The sequence below is a fragment of the Geosmithia morbida genome (genome assembly GCF_012550715.1).
Source record: "Geosmithia morbida isolate 1262 chromosome Unknown scaffold_3, whole genome shotgun sequence".
In the NCBI taxonomy this organism is placed as follows: Eukaryota; Fungi; Ascomycota; class Sordariomycetes; order Hypocreales; family Bionectriaceae; genus Geosmithia; species Geosmithia morbida.
The window spans coordinates 644,301-660,170 of record NW_023336190.1 but is presented as its reverse complement, the minus strand read 5'-3'; the positions used below and the strand labels follow the sequence as shown (position 1 = coordinate 660,170).

General features: G+C 54.3%; 4 protein-coding genes across 4 annotated transcripts; 3 read left to right on the top strand and 1 right to left on the bottom strand.

Moving 5' to 3' along the window:
* Nucleotides 1–2,842: 2,842 nt before the first annotated feature.
* Nucleotides 2,843–3,895, top strand: GMORB2_5144 (exosome complex component RRP43; the record flags this gene model as incomplete). Its single annotated transcript, XM_035467118.1, has 1 exon — nucleotides 2,843–3,895. The coding sequence occupies one exon, from the start codon at nucleotides 2,843–2,845 to the stop codon at nucleotides 3,893–3,895; it is 1,053 nt and encodes a 350-aa protein (XP_035323130.1).
* A 625-nt stretch (nucleotides 3,896–4,520) lies between these two features.
* On the top strand, nucleotides 4,521–6,455 carry GMORB2_5143 (GDP dissociation inhibitor; the record flags this gene model as incomplete). The annotated part of the gene is made up of 3 exons (XM_035467117.1): nucleotides 4,521–4,594; nucleotides 4,783–5,882; nucleotides 6,109–6,455. 3 exons carry the CDS (start codon nucleotides 4,521–4,523, stop codon nucleotides 6,453–6,455), a joined length of 1,521 nt encoding a protein of 506 aa, XP_035323129.1.
* Nucleotides 6,456–7,017: 562 nt separating this feature from the next.
* GMORB2_5142 (N terminus of Rad21 / Rec8 like protein) lies at nucleotides 7,018–9,345 on the bottom strand (the record flags this gene model as incomplete). Its single annotated transcript, XM_035467116.1, has 4 exons — nucleotides 7,018–7,731; nucleotides 7,777–8,759; nucleotides 8,804–9,259; nucleotides 9,327–9,345. The coding sequence occupies 4 exons, from the start codon at nucleotides 9,343–9,345 to the stop codon at nucleotides 7,018–7,020; spliced, it is 2,172 nt and encodes a 723-aa protein (XP_035323128.1).
* Nucleotides 9,346–10,926: 1,581 nt separating this feature from the next.
* On the top strand, nucleotides 10,927–12,776 carry GMORB2_5141 (Aspartate/methionine/tyrosine aminotransferase; the record flags this gene model as incomplete). Its single annotated transcript, XM_035467115.1, has 4 exons — nucleotides 10,927–11,064; nucleotides 11,395–11,827; nucleotides 11,882–12,533; nucleotides 12,761–12,776. 4 exons carry the CDS (start codon nucleotides 10,927–10,929, stop codon nucleotides 12,774–12,776), a joined length of 1,239 nt encoding a protein of 412 aa, XP_035323127.1.
* Nucleotides 12,777–15,870: the final 3,094 nt, after the last annotated feature.

The following is a 15,870-nucleotide window of genomic DNA, read 5'->3' as shown; positions in this document are numbered from 1 at the left end:
ACATGAGGGTATACGGTACGCTCATCAGTTGAATGTATGTCGGTGCACCGTGACATGATTTGCATGCAATAACCATGGTTCGTTATCAAGCCGGTGGTTCGACGTGATGATGGCGTCCGGAATCAACCAACACTCGCGATTGCAATACACACTGCCTGTCATGCATCCCTGCCATCTACCCGCCGCCCCGTGCTCTACCTATTCCCGCGACGATCACGACGAGGCTCCCCGATACAGACCAGGTGGTGGTTGTGGCGTGGCGGGATTACGAGGCCAGGATCGTCCTGAGTTATGACCAGGAGAACAGAGAGCGACAGTCAACCCTTGTGCCTTGCGCGACGGCACGAGTACGAGTACAGAGAAGCAGGAGGGGGGGGGGGATGGACATTAGAAGAAGAAGAAGAGGGGGGACAGTCATCGGATGGGCGGCCACGGGACAAGGTGACGAGAGTTGAGCGGTTGAATGGCTGGGAGGCTTGGAAGGGGGGACAAGGGTCAGAGGGCTGCCGAGGCCAAGATCCCGAGGGGCAGATCGGACTTGGTCGTGGCAAATCTAGACGACCGACAAGACGGGAAGGGGAATCCCTGATGTCTAGGAGAGATTGTGGTCGACTCTTCAAAAAGTCCAATGCCATCATGTCGTTGGGCCGAATCGAGGTGGGACAAGGAAGAGGAGAGGTGCGAACAGGGAAAACAGAGAGACCCACTGTGATGTGCGGGCGGTAATATGGCATCTCTGATTCGTCACGGTGAGGCAAGGATCCATGTCATGACCAGAAAGAGGAGAGAGAGAAAGATTGAATGCGGCATGCATTTGCCGGGGGGGGAGGAGGAGATTCCGTTCGGAAAGGATTGCATGTACATGTATATCTTCTGTACGGAGTATCAATACATGATCCATGCAGGGTGATGACGAGAGAAGATTGATCGATATGAACGATGCACGAGGATACGGTTGATGGATATGTCGACGATACTCTGTGCGGCTAACTGCTGCCAGCATATCAGACATCATCCGCATAGCCGCCCAGAAACCGATCAGACCGTCGGTGAAAGACACGCGTCTCCTCCAGATCGAACATGAAGATGGTAGACCCATGGGGGGGTGGGATGTGCTGCGTGCAGGAGGAAGAGGAGGGGGGTTAGAGGGTCCGGTACCGAAGAACATATTGCAAGCCGGTGCGAGCCCCTTTGTGGGACTCTTGCCAGGAGAGGCGACGCCCTCACGTCCCTCGACGGCTCACGGACGTGTACGACGGTCCCCATCTCGATGATGTTGATGGTGGGATTGCCATCGATCTGGACACAGCTTCCAAACTCATGCTTGTCGCTGGGGAAGAGCTTGGGGGCGGCAGGAGCTGAGCAAGTGGAGGACCTGAGCTACGATGCCCGTCAGTCCCGTATCTCGAGCCTCTCAAAGACCAAGCCGGCGGGCCTGGAGATGGGGCAAGTCAGTAATAGGTCCCCTTATTCATCCTTTCCCTTGCAGGGCGATGGGTATGTTGCTCGAGAATGTCCATGCAGCTGCGTACCATGACCTTATCGTAGCGGGTGTTGACTATAGGCTATGAGAACATTCCTGGACTATGTAACAGATGAAGAAGTGAGTGATGCTGGATCCTGATGGGGGAAGGGTAATTGCAAAGTCCCCTAAACCCCGCTTCCATGCGGATTCAACGATCTGCATGGACGCCTTGCTATGAGTGAGTCTGGTTCGTCCCGGCGGGAGTATACTCCATACACGACTCCATATACTACTTGCCATATCGAGACTTATCAAGAAGGAGTAGTGATTGTCTGACTTTCCCATCTATCTAATGCAAGAAGAATGCCGATACTCTGCGGGTGGATCCCATCAAGATGATCCTCGCAGGAAGCGGCGCAGGGGCACAGCTGGTGAATGATCGGGAGCAGCCAGGGGATAGCATCTCAGAGGACGGCTCGACCATCAACCTCGTGGTTCCCAATCACCATGCCTCGTAATGCTGGTTTCACCCTCGTCTGCCCAGAAGGCGTCTGTTCAGAGGAGAGGGAGACGGAGAGCCAGAAAGGCATACCTCTACCATGCATCCTCCACATCAGAGCTGCATCTTTGCGAGGTCTGAAAGATGGATAGATCTTTGAGCTGGATGGTATGCCCGTCCCGTGAGGGACACTGATCGGGTCCTCCGAGGGGATGGTAGAATAATAGCTTCACGATTCCCCATCATTTCACGGATCGCGATGTGGTCGTCTGGGCCCTTGCGGGCAGAAGCCTTTCTGAGTCGGCTTGTTGATCGGCATATTGAGCATTCTTCTTTGAGAGGTGGCCGTACTTGGGGAGGGGCGTGAACCGGGCGTCTACGTTGACGTATTCGGATCATTCTTTCTCGAGGCGTCGAGCCATGATGTTAATAATGTTTCGTGAGAGGTCCCTGTGCGTTGAATCCTCTCCACATTGACTCGCGACGTCGCCTTTGGATGATCATGTAGACTGTAGGGTACTGGCAGTGAGCGGATGTGGACATAGGTCACGATGCGGATATAGGTCACGATGCGGTGCGGTTTGGAAGCATCCAAGTGGCTTGCAAGGAAAGAGAAGGACAAGAGATTAATTAGAGAATACGGAGGAAGAGAATTGGACGGATGACTGTATGTAAATCCCCAGCTTGGTCACCAGTGTTTGGAGACAACTTGAGAGGCAGCCTTGTCGCCCCGCAAATCCACATAGCCTTGCGTGGTGTAGGAAAGAAAAAAAAAGAAGAAAAAAAAAAAAGATTCACCAACACATGTTCGGTTTCTCTCCCTCTCAACATCATCACGATTCAGCCTCAACACCCGGCATACCGGTCATCTGTCCATAATGGCCACCGACGTCGGCCTCTCTCGCGCAACATTTGCCAAGCTCTCTCCGCACCCGTACCTCCTGGCCAACCTCGACCCGTCGACCGATGACGTGCCTCCCGGCCGAAGCAACGGCCGCACCCCCAACGAGGTGCGCACCCCGACAGTCAACCAGTCCAGCCTCTCCCACGCCCACGGCAGCGCCGTCGTGCGCACGGGTGACACGACCGTCATCTGCGGCGTCAGGGGTGAGACGCTCGTCACCTCTGCCATCCCCAAGTACCGCGCGTCCAACAGGGCCACGGAGCTGCGGGACTACGACCTGATCGTGCCCAACATCGAGCTGGCCACGGGTGCGTCGCCGCAGTTCCTGCCCGGCGGTCCGCCTACCACGCTCGCCCAGACTCTCAGCACGAGGATATACTCGCTCCTTCACAGCTCCAAGCTCATCGACCCAGCCGACCTGCGGATATGGCATACTAGGCCAGCCGAGGAGGCAGAAGCAGCAGCAGCAGCAGCAGCAGCAGCAACAGGGGCAGATGAGATGGAGGAGGATAATGATGATGACGAGGACGATGGCGAGAGTCGGGAGGACGTCGTTGCCTACTGGGTCCTGTACATCGACATCTTCTTCGTGTCGTTTGACGGCAACCCCTTCGACGCCGCCTGGGCCGCCACCCTCGCTGCCCTGCGTGACACTGCCCTGCCCCGCGCCCGCTTCGACCCGGACAGGGAGCTGGTCATCTGCTCCAGGAAGGATCCCAGGCCGCTCGCCATCTCGAGGAACCCCATCGCCTGCACGGCCGTCGTCTTCACTGGCAAGGAGACGGATCGTCCCACCGAGGGTGGCAGGTTCTGGCTACTCGTCGACCCGGACGCGCTCGAGGAGTCGCTCTGCGACGAGTCCCTCACCGTCGTCGTCGACTGCTCCGGTGGCAAGACGGAGATTCTATCCGTTTCCAAGCACGGGGGGACGAACCTGGGCCCAAAACTGCTCGCCTCGGACGAGTTTCTACAGTGGACAGGCCAGCGATGGAAGGGATTTGTAGATGTTATAGGTGGCCAGGCATGATGACTGCGTATGCATAAGTACGAAAATAATTCAATAAAAGAGTAATGATACCCATGATGAGAGAAGACGGAAACTACGAGAAATAGAAAAGAAGAGACAGACATGCAGACATGTGTCAACCATTCGAGCCACCCTTTCAGACGTTATATCTAGGGCAGTAGATACCGGCAGACATGATTCAATCTACCGCTCATGTTTTGAAAACAGACCTTCATCGCAATGCCATAGTCGCCTCCAGATCACTTTCTGGTGGCGCCGTGGGAACATGGCGAGAAAGAATAAGCGGGTGTTTTTTTTATGAAGAGAAAAGAAAAGAACGAGAGAGGGAAAAAAAAAAGAGGCCAGTTAAAGAGGCCCAGGTACAAGCCGGGGGGGGGGGRGGGAAGGATCCAGCGCACAGGCCACAAAGAGCGCTGTAGCTTGTCGTTTTACTGGCCTGGTGGCCTGTAGCTCGACGTGTGGGGCAAGCCCTCCCATCCCCCCTCCCCCCCAAAAAAACTTCATCTTCTCTTCTACAGCCGGTCTCAATCTTTCATTTCTTTCTCCTCTTTCTTCTTCTTCTTCCTCATCCAGCCCACACCCAAAAAATCCATCTTGGGTCACCAATGCACGCATCAGGCGCGCCATGGAGTCCCTCGCAGATACCAAGTGGGATGTAGTGATCAGCGGCACTGGGCTCCAGCAATCCCTTCTTGCCCTGTAAGCTTCTCCGGATTTTCTCTTCACGTCTTCGTCTCTCCTTTCGATTCTCTCGATCCAGGGGGATGATGATGTGTTGACTTTACCTGCCCATGGGGTTGACCCCATCCCTCCGTGGGTAAAGAGATGGAGCACTGTCACTAACCTCGGCCCGCCTGCTCTTGCCCCCCCCCCCGACGTCGTTGAAGAGCCCTGTCGCGATCAGGCAAGAATATTCTGCACATCGATCCCAACGACTTCTACGGCGACGCCGAGGCCGCCTTAGGCCTGCAAGACGTCGACGAATGGGTACCAAAGAACAGTGCTGCCACCCCAGTGCCGGGCAGTGGCTTTGCGGCTGCCGAGGTGGAGAGGATGGATGCTGTCGGGGACTCACCCAGTCTGTCTGCCTCCAGGGCCTACTCCATCGCCCTGGCTCCGCAGCTGATACACACCAAGTCTAAGCTCCTCTCGCAGCTGGTCTCATCGAAGGCCTTTCGTCAGGTCGAGTTCCTGGCTGTTGGCTCCTTCTACATACTTCAGCCGGCCGAGTCGGGCCCGTCGCTGAACCGCGTCCCTTCCACCCGCGAGGACGTATTCTCCAGCACGGCCATTCCGGCTCGCGCCAAGCGGTCGTTGATGAAGTTTCTCAAGTTCGCACTCGACTACGAGTCGGAGACTAACAGCGAGAGCTGGAAGTCTAGGGCCGACGAGCAGCTCGACACCTTCCTCGCCTCCGACTTCAAGCTCGACGACCGTCTGCGGGCCGACATCATGTCCCTCACCCTGACTCCGGACGGGCTAGTGTCGGTGCGAGACGGCCTGGCCGCCATCAATCGTCACATGACCTCGATGGGACTTTTCGGTGGCGGTTTTGCCGCCGTGTACCCAAAGTGGGGTGGGCTGTCCGAGGTAGCTCAAGTGGGCTGCAGGGCAGGCGCTGTTGGTGGTGCAGTTTACATGCTCGGGACGGGCCTTCGGGAAGTGAAGCGGACAGAGGACGGCGCCGAGACACCCTTGACTGTGGCGCTGTCGAATGGCATGACTGTCAATGCTCAGTCCCTCGTACAGTGCCCCCAGGGCGGCGATGCTGGGGGGGGTGGCCTGCATCTGAGAAGGCTGACGGCCATCGTCGGATCCAGCCTGTCGCCTCTCTTCGAGACTGTTGTCGAGGGGGCACCGACGCCGGCCGTAGCCGTCGTTGCTGTCCCTGCTGGCTCTGTCGCTGGCGACAGTGGTGTTACCTCCAGGTATCCCATCTACGCCATGGCGCACTCCAGCGACACTGGGGAGTGCCCATCTGGTCAATGTGAGTCACCACCTATTCTTCCACCTTCCACCCTCTGCCCGAATCCCCCCCCCCTCTGGCGTTGTGATGATTACAAATAACATGAATACTTATCTACATTGTCTGATCACAATGACGATTAAACTCTGACAACCTGACGCGCCATCCCCAATTCTCATTCTGAAGACTAGATTGGACTCGAGAGGAGAAGAGCAACTTGCTGACCTAGTCTTGATTCTTTCATTAGGCGTCATATACCTGAGCACCGTGTCGACACCCGCCTCGAAAGATGTCCTAGATAAGGCTCTGTCATCGCTTCTGGAAGCGGCCGTGCCATCGGGCCAGAAGCCCCCGCCGTGTCTGTACAAGCTCAGCTACGAGCAGACGGCAACGACGGATCGTACCAACGTAGATGACGACGGACCCATTGTCAACATCCCACCTCTTCCCCTGGACTTGTCTTTCAATGACGGTGTCATGGACTGTGTGCAAAAAGCATGGGAGTCTGTCAAGGCCGATGATGATACCCACGTGTCTGAGTACATGAAGTTTGACGATAGGGAGGGTGCAGAGGATAATGACTTTTACGACTAATGAGCGTTGCATCATCTCCAACGGAACAGTATATATATATATATATATATATATATATTATTCCTTGTTCATTCGGACCACCATGAAACTCGTACCTCTTGACTCTTTTTTCTCTTACCTTGAAAGGGATCATACCCGATTTGCACTCTTGTGTAGCCCGCTAGACAGCAGCAGCATGCAGCATCATATATTACTACTGATTCCCGAGATAGCAACGATATCAAACCCTCCACATCTCCGTACTGTATACTCCGTATCTTGTATGATGTTAATCCTTTTTCTGTAGTATGACCCGTGACTCCCGTATAGATATAACCCATTTGTAGAGAGAAGAGGCGCCCAAACGATGCAATATGTCATTCCCGAATACGATTCTGCGAACAATAAACCGCAAGGAAGAAGAAGAAAAAAAAAGAGGCTGGTGGAAGGGTATTATATGCATAAAACGTATAAAGATGAAGAAAAGAAAAAAAGAAGGGGTAGTCGTGTTGGGAGAAGAAGAAAAAAAGGAAGGAACCCCCCCCCAATAGGAAAAAGGGAAACGAAGAGGTGAGAAGAGATGTCAATCCAAGGATACACCGATACGAACATGACCAAAGGGCGTCGAACCGTCCATGACATCCTGTCTCACGGAAATGACATTCCTCGTCGCCAGGGTGAGGACGTGAAGGAACGCCTGGGCGGCGACATGGCGAGTATGAGTTTCCGGATCGGCGATCTTGACAAAGCTGACCCAGCGAGTGTGCGGGTCAGCGGCAGAGCCTACGGAAACAGAAGCAGAAGCAAGCTCCTCCTCTGCCAGCTGTACGAGGTATCCTAGAAATCTCCGTCCCGAGGCGTCCAATCTGTCGTCGTCCTGAGCGTCGGACGATGATGGCGGGAAGCCAGCGCCGGAACCGCCATCGTCGTCGCCGTCGCCATAATCAGACGGCATGCCGACCGGGGCGTCGCTGTACCGCTCTATAGAGAGAAGGGTGGTACGGTCGGGAGGCAGGGGACTCGGGCCTCCGGCCGATGAGGAAGGGTGGTTCCGCGGCTGCCGGTGCTTCCCGGCGCTTCCGCGGACAGAGGACCCCGGGACGGCAGAGGGTGCGCGGCTCCATGGCATGACGGTGGAGGAGTGGCCGTCTTCCAGGGGAACCATGGGGCCGACGCCGATCTCTCCCTGTTCCTCATCATGGTCAAGATGGATGACGTCGTCTTGTCCGCGGCCTAGTTCACCGTCTGCGTTGCCGTCGTTGTCGTGACGGGGTCTGACGTTGCGTCGCTGGGGATCCTACTCCTCGGCGAACGCTTCGTCACGGGGCCGACGACGAGTGACTCCTGTCTCGGCGTCTAGGAGGTTCGCAATCAGGTCTTGGCCTGCAAACATTTCGGCGAGGGGGTGTGTCGTGCCGGCGCCTCCACTGAGCGTGGCGCCGACGTTGGCAATCCCGTTGCCGTACATGAGCGTGTAGGCGTTGCGCCTGGCCTGAGAGGTGAGGGTCTGGCCGCTCCGCGGCGTCAGGGCCTCCATGTTTGCAACGTAGTTCTCAGTCCAGCTACGGAACTCGTCGTGGCGGATGTGGATCTCTGGGTCCATCATGGTGCCGACGTGCCGTCGCCCGCGTCCTCTTCTCCTTCCCCTCCGTTGGAGGGCAGCGGCCGTGGTGACGTCTTCGCCAGAAGAGGAGCTGCTCTGCGGGGCGAGTGGTGGGCTCGAGCGCTGGACGGGGTGGGGTAGGGCATCTGCATCTGGGAGAGGGGATCCGCCCATGATCAGGACGTCGGAGTGGTGGTGACGAAATGGACGGGAAGGCTCGCCTGCGTCACGAAACTGTTCGTGGAAGACGCGGGCTTCGTCGCCGTCGTCGTCGCCGCCGCCGTCGGTACCGGGCAAGGATGGGAGATCTGACTGACGATGATGGTTGTTGTCGCTGCTGTCCAGCACGCCGATCAGGTTGCCGTCACCGTCAATATCGAGACCAAGGCCACCGAGGGGCTCGACGTCGTTATCACCGCCGCAGAGGGCATCTTTATGACGGCTGCCGGCCATGGGCCTGCCACAGGATGGACTGGGTCCCCCGAGATCAGAAGGGAGGCAGTAGCTGGCGTTGGAGGGGGACGTGTCGTCGGGCAGGTCGATGCTGAAGTTGGCGGATATGGAGGCCGAGCTGGGCTGGCTGCTCGTCAGAGGGGTTAACTGGGAGATGATATCCTGGGTCGAAGACTGGCTGCCACGATCAAAGATGGGGTCCTTGGTCAAGTCGAGACTGTGGGGGTCTAGTCGGGGGAGGGAGGACATGATGTCAAAGTTGGGGTCATCTTGAAGGGTGATGTGGTGGCGCCTAGTCATCCTGTCAGCTCACTTTTCTCTCCATGCTCTCTCTTCTCTTTCTCGCCCTCCCGCCTCCACATTCTCCCTCTTTCTTTCCCGTCGTTCTCTCCCCTTTGTCTCTGGTCTGATTCTATAGAATATACAGGGCAGGGGCTGTGTAGAACAGAACAAACTCGCCTTGTCTTGCCGGCGGTGGGGTCGGCCCCGTTCTGGCTCATGGAACGAAAGTAGGAAAGCATCTGGGACTGGACACTCTCTGCGTCGCTGAGGACGTAGTTGCACTGGTGGGAGAAGACACGCGACACGCCGTAGAGCAAATTGCCCTGCAGCCTCAGAGCCAGGGGAGCTCCCGGGTCGATGATCTTCTCGCAGGCCTTGGGGACATTGACACCCTGTATGACTTTTCTGTTGATCTTGCGGGGGCCAGTCTTGCCGACCGTGGCAACTAGCCAGACGGTTGCCACGCCATGCTGGGCATTTGTGAGGACTGCGATGGGGGATGGATTAGCATCTGGTACTGTGACCTGTTTCGGACGGAGGATAGGAAGACATACTCTCGTGACTGTAAAACATGTCGTCGCAACTTCGATAAGGTCCAACGACCAGGGATGGCCAAGATGGACGGTACGACCAAGCCGTTGAAACGTCCGGATGTTGAGGATGATGTATTGGTAGATGAAGGTATCAATGAAAAGGGGACACATTTATCTCAAAGGGAGGATGGGACAAAGGAAACAGGAGAAAAATATTGGAGGGGAAAGGTGAGTTCGGGGCGCACGACATGTCTTGACGCGTATCCATCTTGAACATCTTTCGTGATGGCGAGGCGTGAAGCTGGCAGCTGGCAGCTGGCGGGGAGGTGTTGGGCGGTCCGTCAGTGACTGGGGGTTTGGTCGTCGATGATGTAGTGAGGAGTTCCAGGGGAGCCCTGAGCTCTATTGATGATACTCTCTATAGGCTTTGCTACCGCTTGCTAGTATCGCGATATTGCAGGTAATTCTGGTGATGATACGTATCAGTGTTTAGGTAGTCTATATGCCCGTTATATCCAATAATAATGAAATAATACCTGTATGTGGTCATGCGTGGTGTCATTACCGGGACAGACACTGAATTATCATGGCGATGTCCCGTATTTCTGTCCAGAGGTTTCAGAAAATGATCGACAACAGGGGCACTCGCTCACCTCTTTTTTTCTTCGAACAGCCATCTATACCGTCTTCGTATTCTCTTTACTTGGTAGCAAGAGTACTATCACATGCAGTATCACTCCAGTATAGTTACTCTCTATGATCAACTCTGTCATATAACTCTGCCATAATTACTATGTAATAAGACTCTGTGGCGATAACACAAGCGTACATGTCACCTTTTCTTTTTCCCCATTATTTTACTTTTTGAGAGAGAGAGAGAGAGAGAGAGAGGAGAGAGAGAGAGAGAGAGAGAGAGAGAAAAGACGCTCTTGGAACTTGCCGTTTCTATTGCCTCCTCAAAAAGAGAAGGGAAAAAAAAGGTCGGTATACGAGTCTGGTGGTATTACATACGCATCTGCGGTATCGATACCACTTACTATACGGAGTAGACGAGACACCCTTTTGTCGACTGGGTTTCTTTTTTCTTTTTTCTTTAGAAAAAAATAAATAAACAAAAAGCTGAGCAAGTTTTTATGTAAGCACTTAGTTCTAAATTAAATACCGCTAGCCCCATCTCTCCCATTTTATATTAATTATCTCATCTTTATTTCTTACCTTGATGGACCTGGACCTGGGCTCTGGACCTAAAAAGGCGGCGGGGATCCTCTGATAATATATCATTGTCATAATAATGAGGCTCTCAATACCAGGATCTCCAGGGAAAGGACAGCCATCATCCAACCCTTCCTCATCTCTACCCCGCCTACGTAGCTGCCACCGTCTCTGATCTCGTAATAATACGTGAAATACCTGAACTCGTCCTACCCTCTCTTCTCTCTCTCCTTCATCAGACAGCCCACAGCCCACAGCCCACAGCCCACAGCCCGCAGACCGAGCAAGCAGGCTTGGAACCGCTTACTCTCTACCTTGCTTTGGCTTTCTTTCTCCTCTCTCCTGCCAACCCTTTCTTCTTCTCCCCTCCTCTCTCGTCGGCTTGATTATACCCGACCCCCTGATGACCATGCTCGATCCCCTCCTGTCCAGACGTGGCGGCACGACGGTCGCTAGCATCGACCGTCCGTGGAGGTTTGCCCCGAGAGGAGACTACGACGCCGACACGAACCCCAAGGGCCTTGTTTCCTTTGGGACCGCCGAGAATGTAGGTTGTTACCTCTTTTCATTGATATACCGTCCAATAACCACCAACGGTAACGTGACGTGACTTGATGAATGCCAAGTACCGTACTACCACCACCACCACCACCACCACCACTGCTACTACTACTACTACTACTACTACTACTACTACTACTACTACTACTACTACTACGTTGCACTGTTGATGTACGAATACTCACATGCGAGGAGCAACCCTTAGTTACTCGTCACACCTGACCTTGTCGACTTCATCAATAAGAATGTATGCGTTCGATCCACCATCTAGGCCCAGATGTATATCCCGCCCCCCCCAATCTGATGACATATTCAGGTCCGTTTCAATGGCCAGGAACTCCTCTACCGCGGGAGCTCCCCCGCATCCACCGACTTCCCCGACGCCTTGGCCAACCATCTGAACGAGTACCTGGAGCCGCATTCGCCCATCCGCCCCGACCAGATCGAGTGCTCCGACTCGGCCACGGCCATGCACGACACCCTGGCGTGGGCCCTGGCCAACTCGGGCGACGCCTTCCTGACTAGCCGTCCCGTCTACGGCCGCTTCGAGATTGACTTCTTCAACAAGGCCGGCGTCCGGGTCGAGTACGCCGACACGACGGCCGACGGGTGCTTTGACGAGTCTGTCATTGACAAGTTCGAAGAGACCCTGGCGGACTGCACGAGGCGGGGTGTCAGCATCAAGGCTGTCTTCATCGTCAACCCGCATAATCCTCTGGGTACGTACGCTGGCCGACATGGCATCACCGGTAACTCTCCTGCCTCCCTGCCCCTCCCGCTGGCTGACATTGCTCGGTGAAAAGGCCGTTGCTACCCTCGCGGTACGCTCGTGGCCCTCCTGGACTTCTGCCAGAAGCACAGACTGCACCTGATCAGCGACGAGATCTACGCGTGCTCCGTCTTTGACTCTGGCGAGCCCGACGTGGTGCCCTTTACGTCCATCCTGTCCATCGACGTGGACAGGCACATCGACCCTCGCCTCCTACACGTGACGTACGGGCTGAGCAAGGACTTTGGCGCGGCCGGCCTGCGTCTGGGTGCTGTCATCACGCGGAGCGAGTCGGTGCTCAAGGCGGTGCGGAGCGTGGCCCGGTTCCACAACACGTCGGGCCCCAGCCTCGTCATCGGCACGGCCATGCTCAGGGACGACGAGTGGCGCCGCAACTTTATCCGGGGCAGTCGCGCCAAGATTGCCGCCGCGTACAAGCACGTGTCGGACGGACTGAGGGACATGGGCATCGACTACCTCCCTGGGAGCAACGCGGGCTTCTTCATCTGGATCGACCTGTCGCCGTATCTGTCTCCGCGAGAGCAGTTCCCCGAGTTTGCCCTGGCCGCCAAGCTCAAGGATGCCGGTGTATTTCTACATCCCAAGGAAGAGCACTGCCTGAAGCCGGGGTGGTTCCGTCTCGTGTACACGCAGGACCCTAGGACTATCACGGAAGGTCTAATGAGGTATGTTTCTGATTGCCGTCTCTCTCTCTATCTCTCCATCTCCCTATCTCTCTTTTTTCTTTTCGTTTTTTTTTTCAGCTGTATGGATCTGCTACCCGCGAAATCGTGTCATGTTATGGGCTAATAGTTGTGTGTGTGTGTGTGCGTGTGTGTGTGTGCGCGACAGAATTAAATCGGTCATTTAATCGTAAGAAGGGTGTGTGGAAACGGTACACATGCATGTACAGAAACAACTCGGAATAGAGAAAAAGAAAAGCAAGTATGCTGTGAAGGTTAGACCTATGACGAAAGAAACAATGTTTCCTCTTGCATTTTTCAGAGGCAACGCACCTGTCTTTCTCTCTCCATATTTGCTACCGCCCTCCCGCATGACATGGGCCAAACCTCGCTACTGTGAGGAGGGAGATGCGTAGGTGATGAGGGATCGCAACCGGTCAGGCAGCCAGGCAAGATCATCCATGCAGGGGCCAAGTTGAGAAAGAGAGAGGAAAACAAGGCATGTGACCAAAGGAAGGAAACGGAGGATTGGGAAGGGGGGGGGCGCGGGAAGGAGGGTCGGATAGGTTATGTTCGAAGAAAAAATCAAAAATAAATCAAAATCAAAAATGGAAATTAAAAATAAAAGAAGAAAAGTTTCCGAGAGCTGGTGATGGAGACATTTCACTGGTGCGGGTCACCATAATTGAAGTTCAGATAAGGTGGACCAAGTGTGTATTATATATGTTCAATGCTGGTGGTAATACATTGGCCAGTGAAGAGTAGAGTACTGATGTATATTATTCTTGTGTATTCATGTAATGTATGTTATACGTATGTTGTTAGGAAGACGAGGTGTGAGTGGGGGTGGCGATCAGTAATAAAGAATCGAGATGGAGGTAGGTACTGGAGGAAGATTTCACAAAGGCACGAGAGTGAAGTGACGAGAAAAGAAGGATTACTCTCGTTTCTTTTTCTCTCTCTCTCTCTCTTTTTTTTTTTTTTTTTGTTTCTYTTWTWTTKTTTYTKTTWTWTTKTTTYTKTTWTWTTTKTTTCTCTTATTTTCTATTTCTCCTCCCCCCCCCCCCGGGTTTACCGGTCTACCGCGCTGTGTGGAGTGATGATCCGCACAGGCCGTAAGGGCAGGTAGGAGTCATGAATGAGACTCATTTACTCATAAGCAATATGGGATCCAGCACAGAGTACTAGAAGCACGAGTCCTGGGTATCTATTGATGATGGTCAGTACACTACGGAGTAGATGATATCACTGTTATCAATATTACTGCAATGGACCGGTAGAGACGGAAGTCGTTGCTTATTACGATGGGTGAACGGTAAGAGATGTTCGGTAGAACGGGCATCTGTAAAGAAATCGGTTTGCTCTGCCGTTTCTGGCATGTCATCGTGTCGTTGCTGATGCTTATGCTTCCTGCAGGCTGCATCCAACGCACCAATATGGTGCCGGGATGACGCATGAGATGGAGTAGGTCCGGTGGTCACGGACAGGGACAGGGCCCGTCCCTCTAGTCTAGCTTTTACTCCCGTAGTGTAATCCCGTAGGCTTTATTGATCTGTAGTGTCTGTGTCCATGGGTGTCTTTGCAGAGCAATGTATTATCAGCGTCTACGGGAGTGCCTGGGACTATCAGAGAGTACGAGTACGAGCACAGGTAGCCACGATACTCGTACTAGCAATATTAGTAATACAGGGCAGAGGAGAGGATCTGGTACGGCACTGTATTACCTCTGATACGACTACGAAGGCAGAGTATCCATCATCACATGGTATGTAATACTTTGACATCTCCCCCCCCCCCCCCTCTTTCCCACCATCGCCAACGTCTTTTTGGTGGACAGAGTCCTCGCCACGAGTCGACGAGTCGAACAGATCATTCCGCTTTCGGCATCGACCACTATCAAGACGTATAGTTACAGCATGGCTCATCTGCGCTTCTATACCGTGTCCTGCTGCTAATAGTATTAACCGCCCAATTACACGGATACGTATACTCTGCCCGTATATGGGTGAGTCTCGCGAATGCAAGATTCATTCACCTGCATCATCGTCTGCCTCCTTTTCTTCTTCTCCTTCTTCTCCTTCTTCTCCTAATCCCTTCTTGATCCATGTGCTACGAGCCTACGAGCGTGTATGTACATTTGCCCTCTACCGACGCCAAATCTGCCGCGCGCCCAAACCCGTCCCGGGTCCTGGGCCTTTGATCAACCTCGTCGCACACGTACGGCAAACGGGATTTTGGGGGAAGACGAGGGGATGGGGGACATGTGCGTGTGCGTGCGGGCCTCGGAGGCCAAGAGCCAACCATGAAGTCGTACCGATACCTGTCATCTGTAGCCGTAGTCGTATATATCGGATATGCCGTATCGTGCTGACTACCGCTTGCCCCTCCCTCGGTACGCAGTGTTGCTCCCCGGCAGTATCCGTACTTTGTGCTCCTCCGTTCAACTCCTGTACGGGTAACTGCTGTCTGGGCTCGTGCTTTGCATATCTCTGGAGAAGGCGACCTGTAACATTTCCGTCCAGGGTTCCCASGCGMTGCGCCACCCCCCCCCCCCCCCCCCCCCCCCCCCCCCCTCTACCCGTCGATGATCRCGGACAMAWCTCCGTCCWGKCCAKGATTGYCAATGCGTCCATCGGCTGACCCCTACATAGCAGGCCGCTAACAGCGCGGAGGACATGCTACGAGCGGTACTGCCGGCTCCTACCAGACGGAGTGCTTCAACTTGATCGAGACCCCGGCAATGACAATACATGGCCATGCCCAAGCGGCAGTTTCCCCTTACTCGTAGCACCGTCAAGGTCATGCTGATGCTCCCAACCACCACCACCACCACCACCACCACCCCTGTCCCCTCATCCCTGCCGACGATACATATACATGTTCAGTCCCTCGTCGGTCCAGCAAAGCTGCTGGACCAAGCATCCAGCAACTTCTTTTCAGCTTGGCTGTCTCTTCCCACATATGATCATGATAGGAGGACATGGCCGCACCGCTCGTCATTGCTCGTCATTAGCAGGTCGCTCTTTCCTCAACATCCAGCTCAATCCTCGTCGTACCTGCCTCTTGTAATCTGTACCATCAGTCTGTCGTTTCTTTCTCTTTCTCTCTCCTTCGTCTACCACCACAGGTAGCAGCAATATCACCCTGTATATTGCTGAGTATTACTAAACCCGTACATCTAATCCATATTGCACGTATCCTCTACTACTCTTCTCTCTCCTACGAGCTTCTCTCCCTCAACCACTCATTCTTTCCACACCAGAACCCTCGTCGTAACCACTAGCGTTATCTCTCTTCGATCCCTTCCCCTTCTCTTTGCTCGACATACGGTCACCTTCCA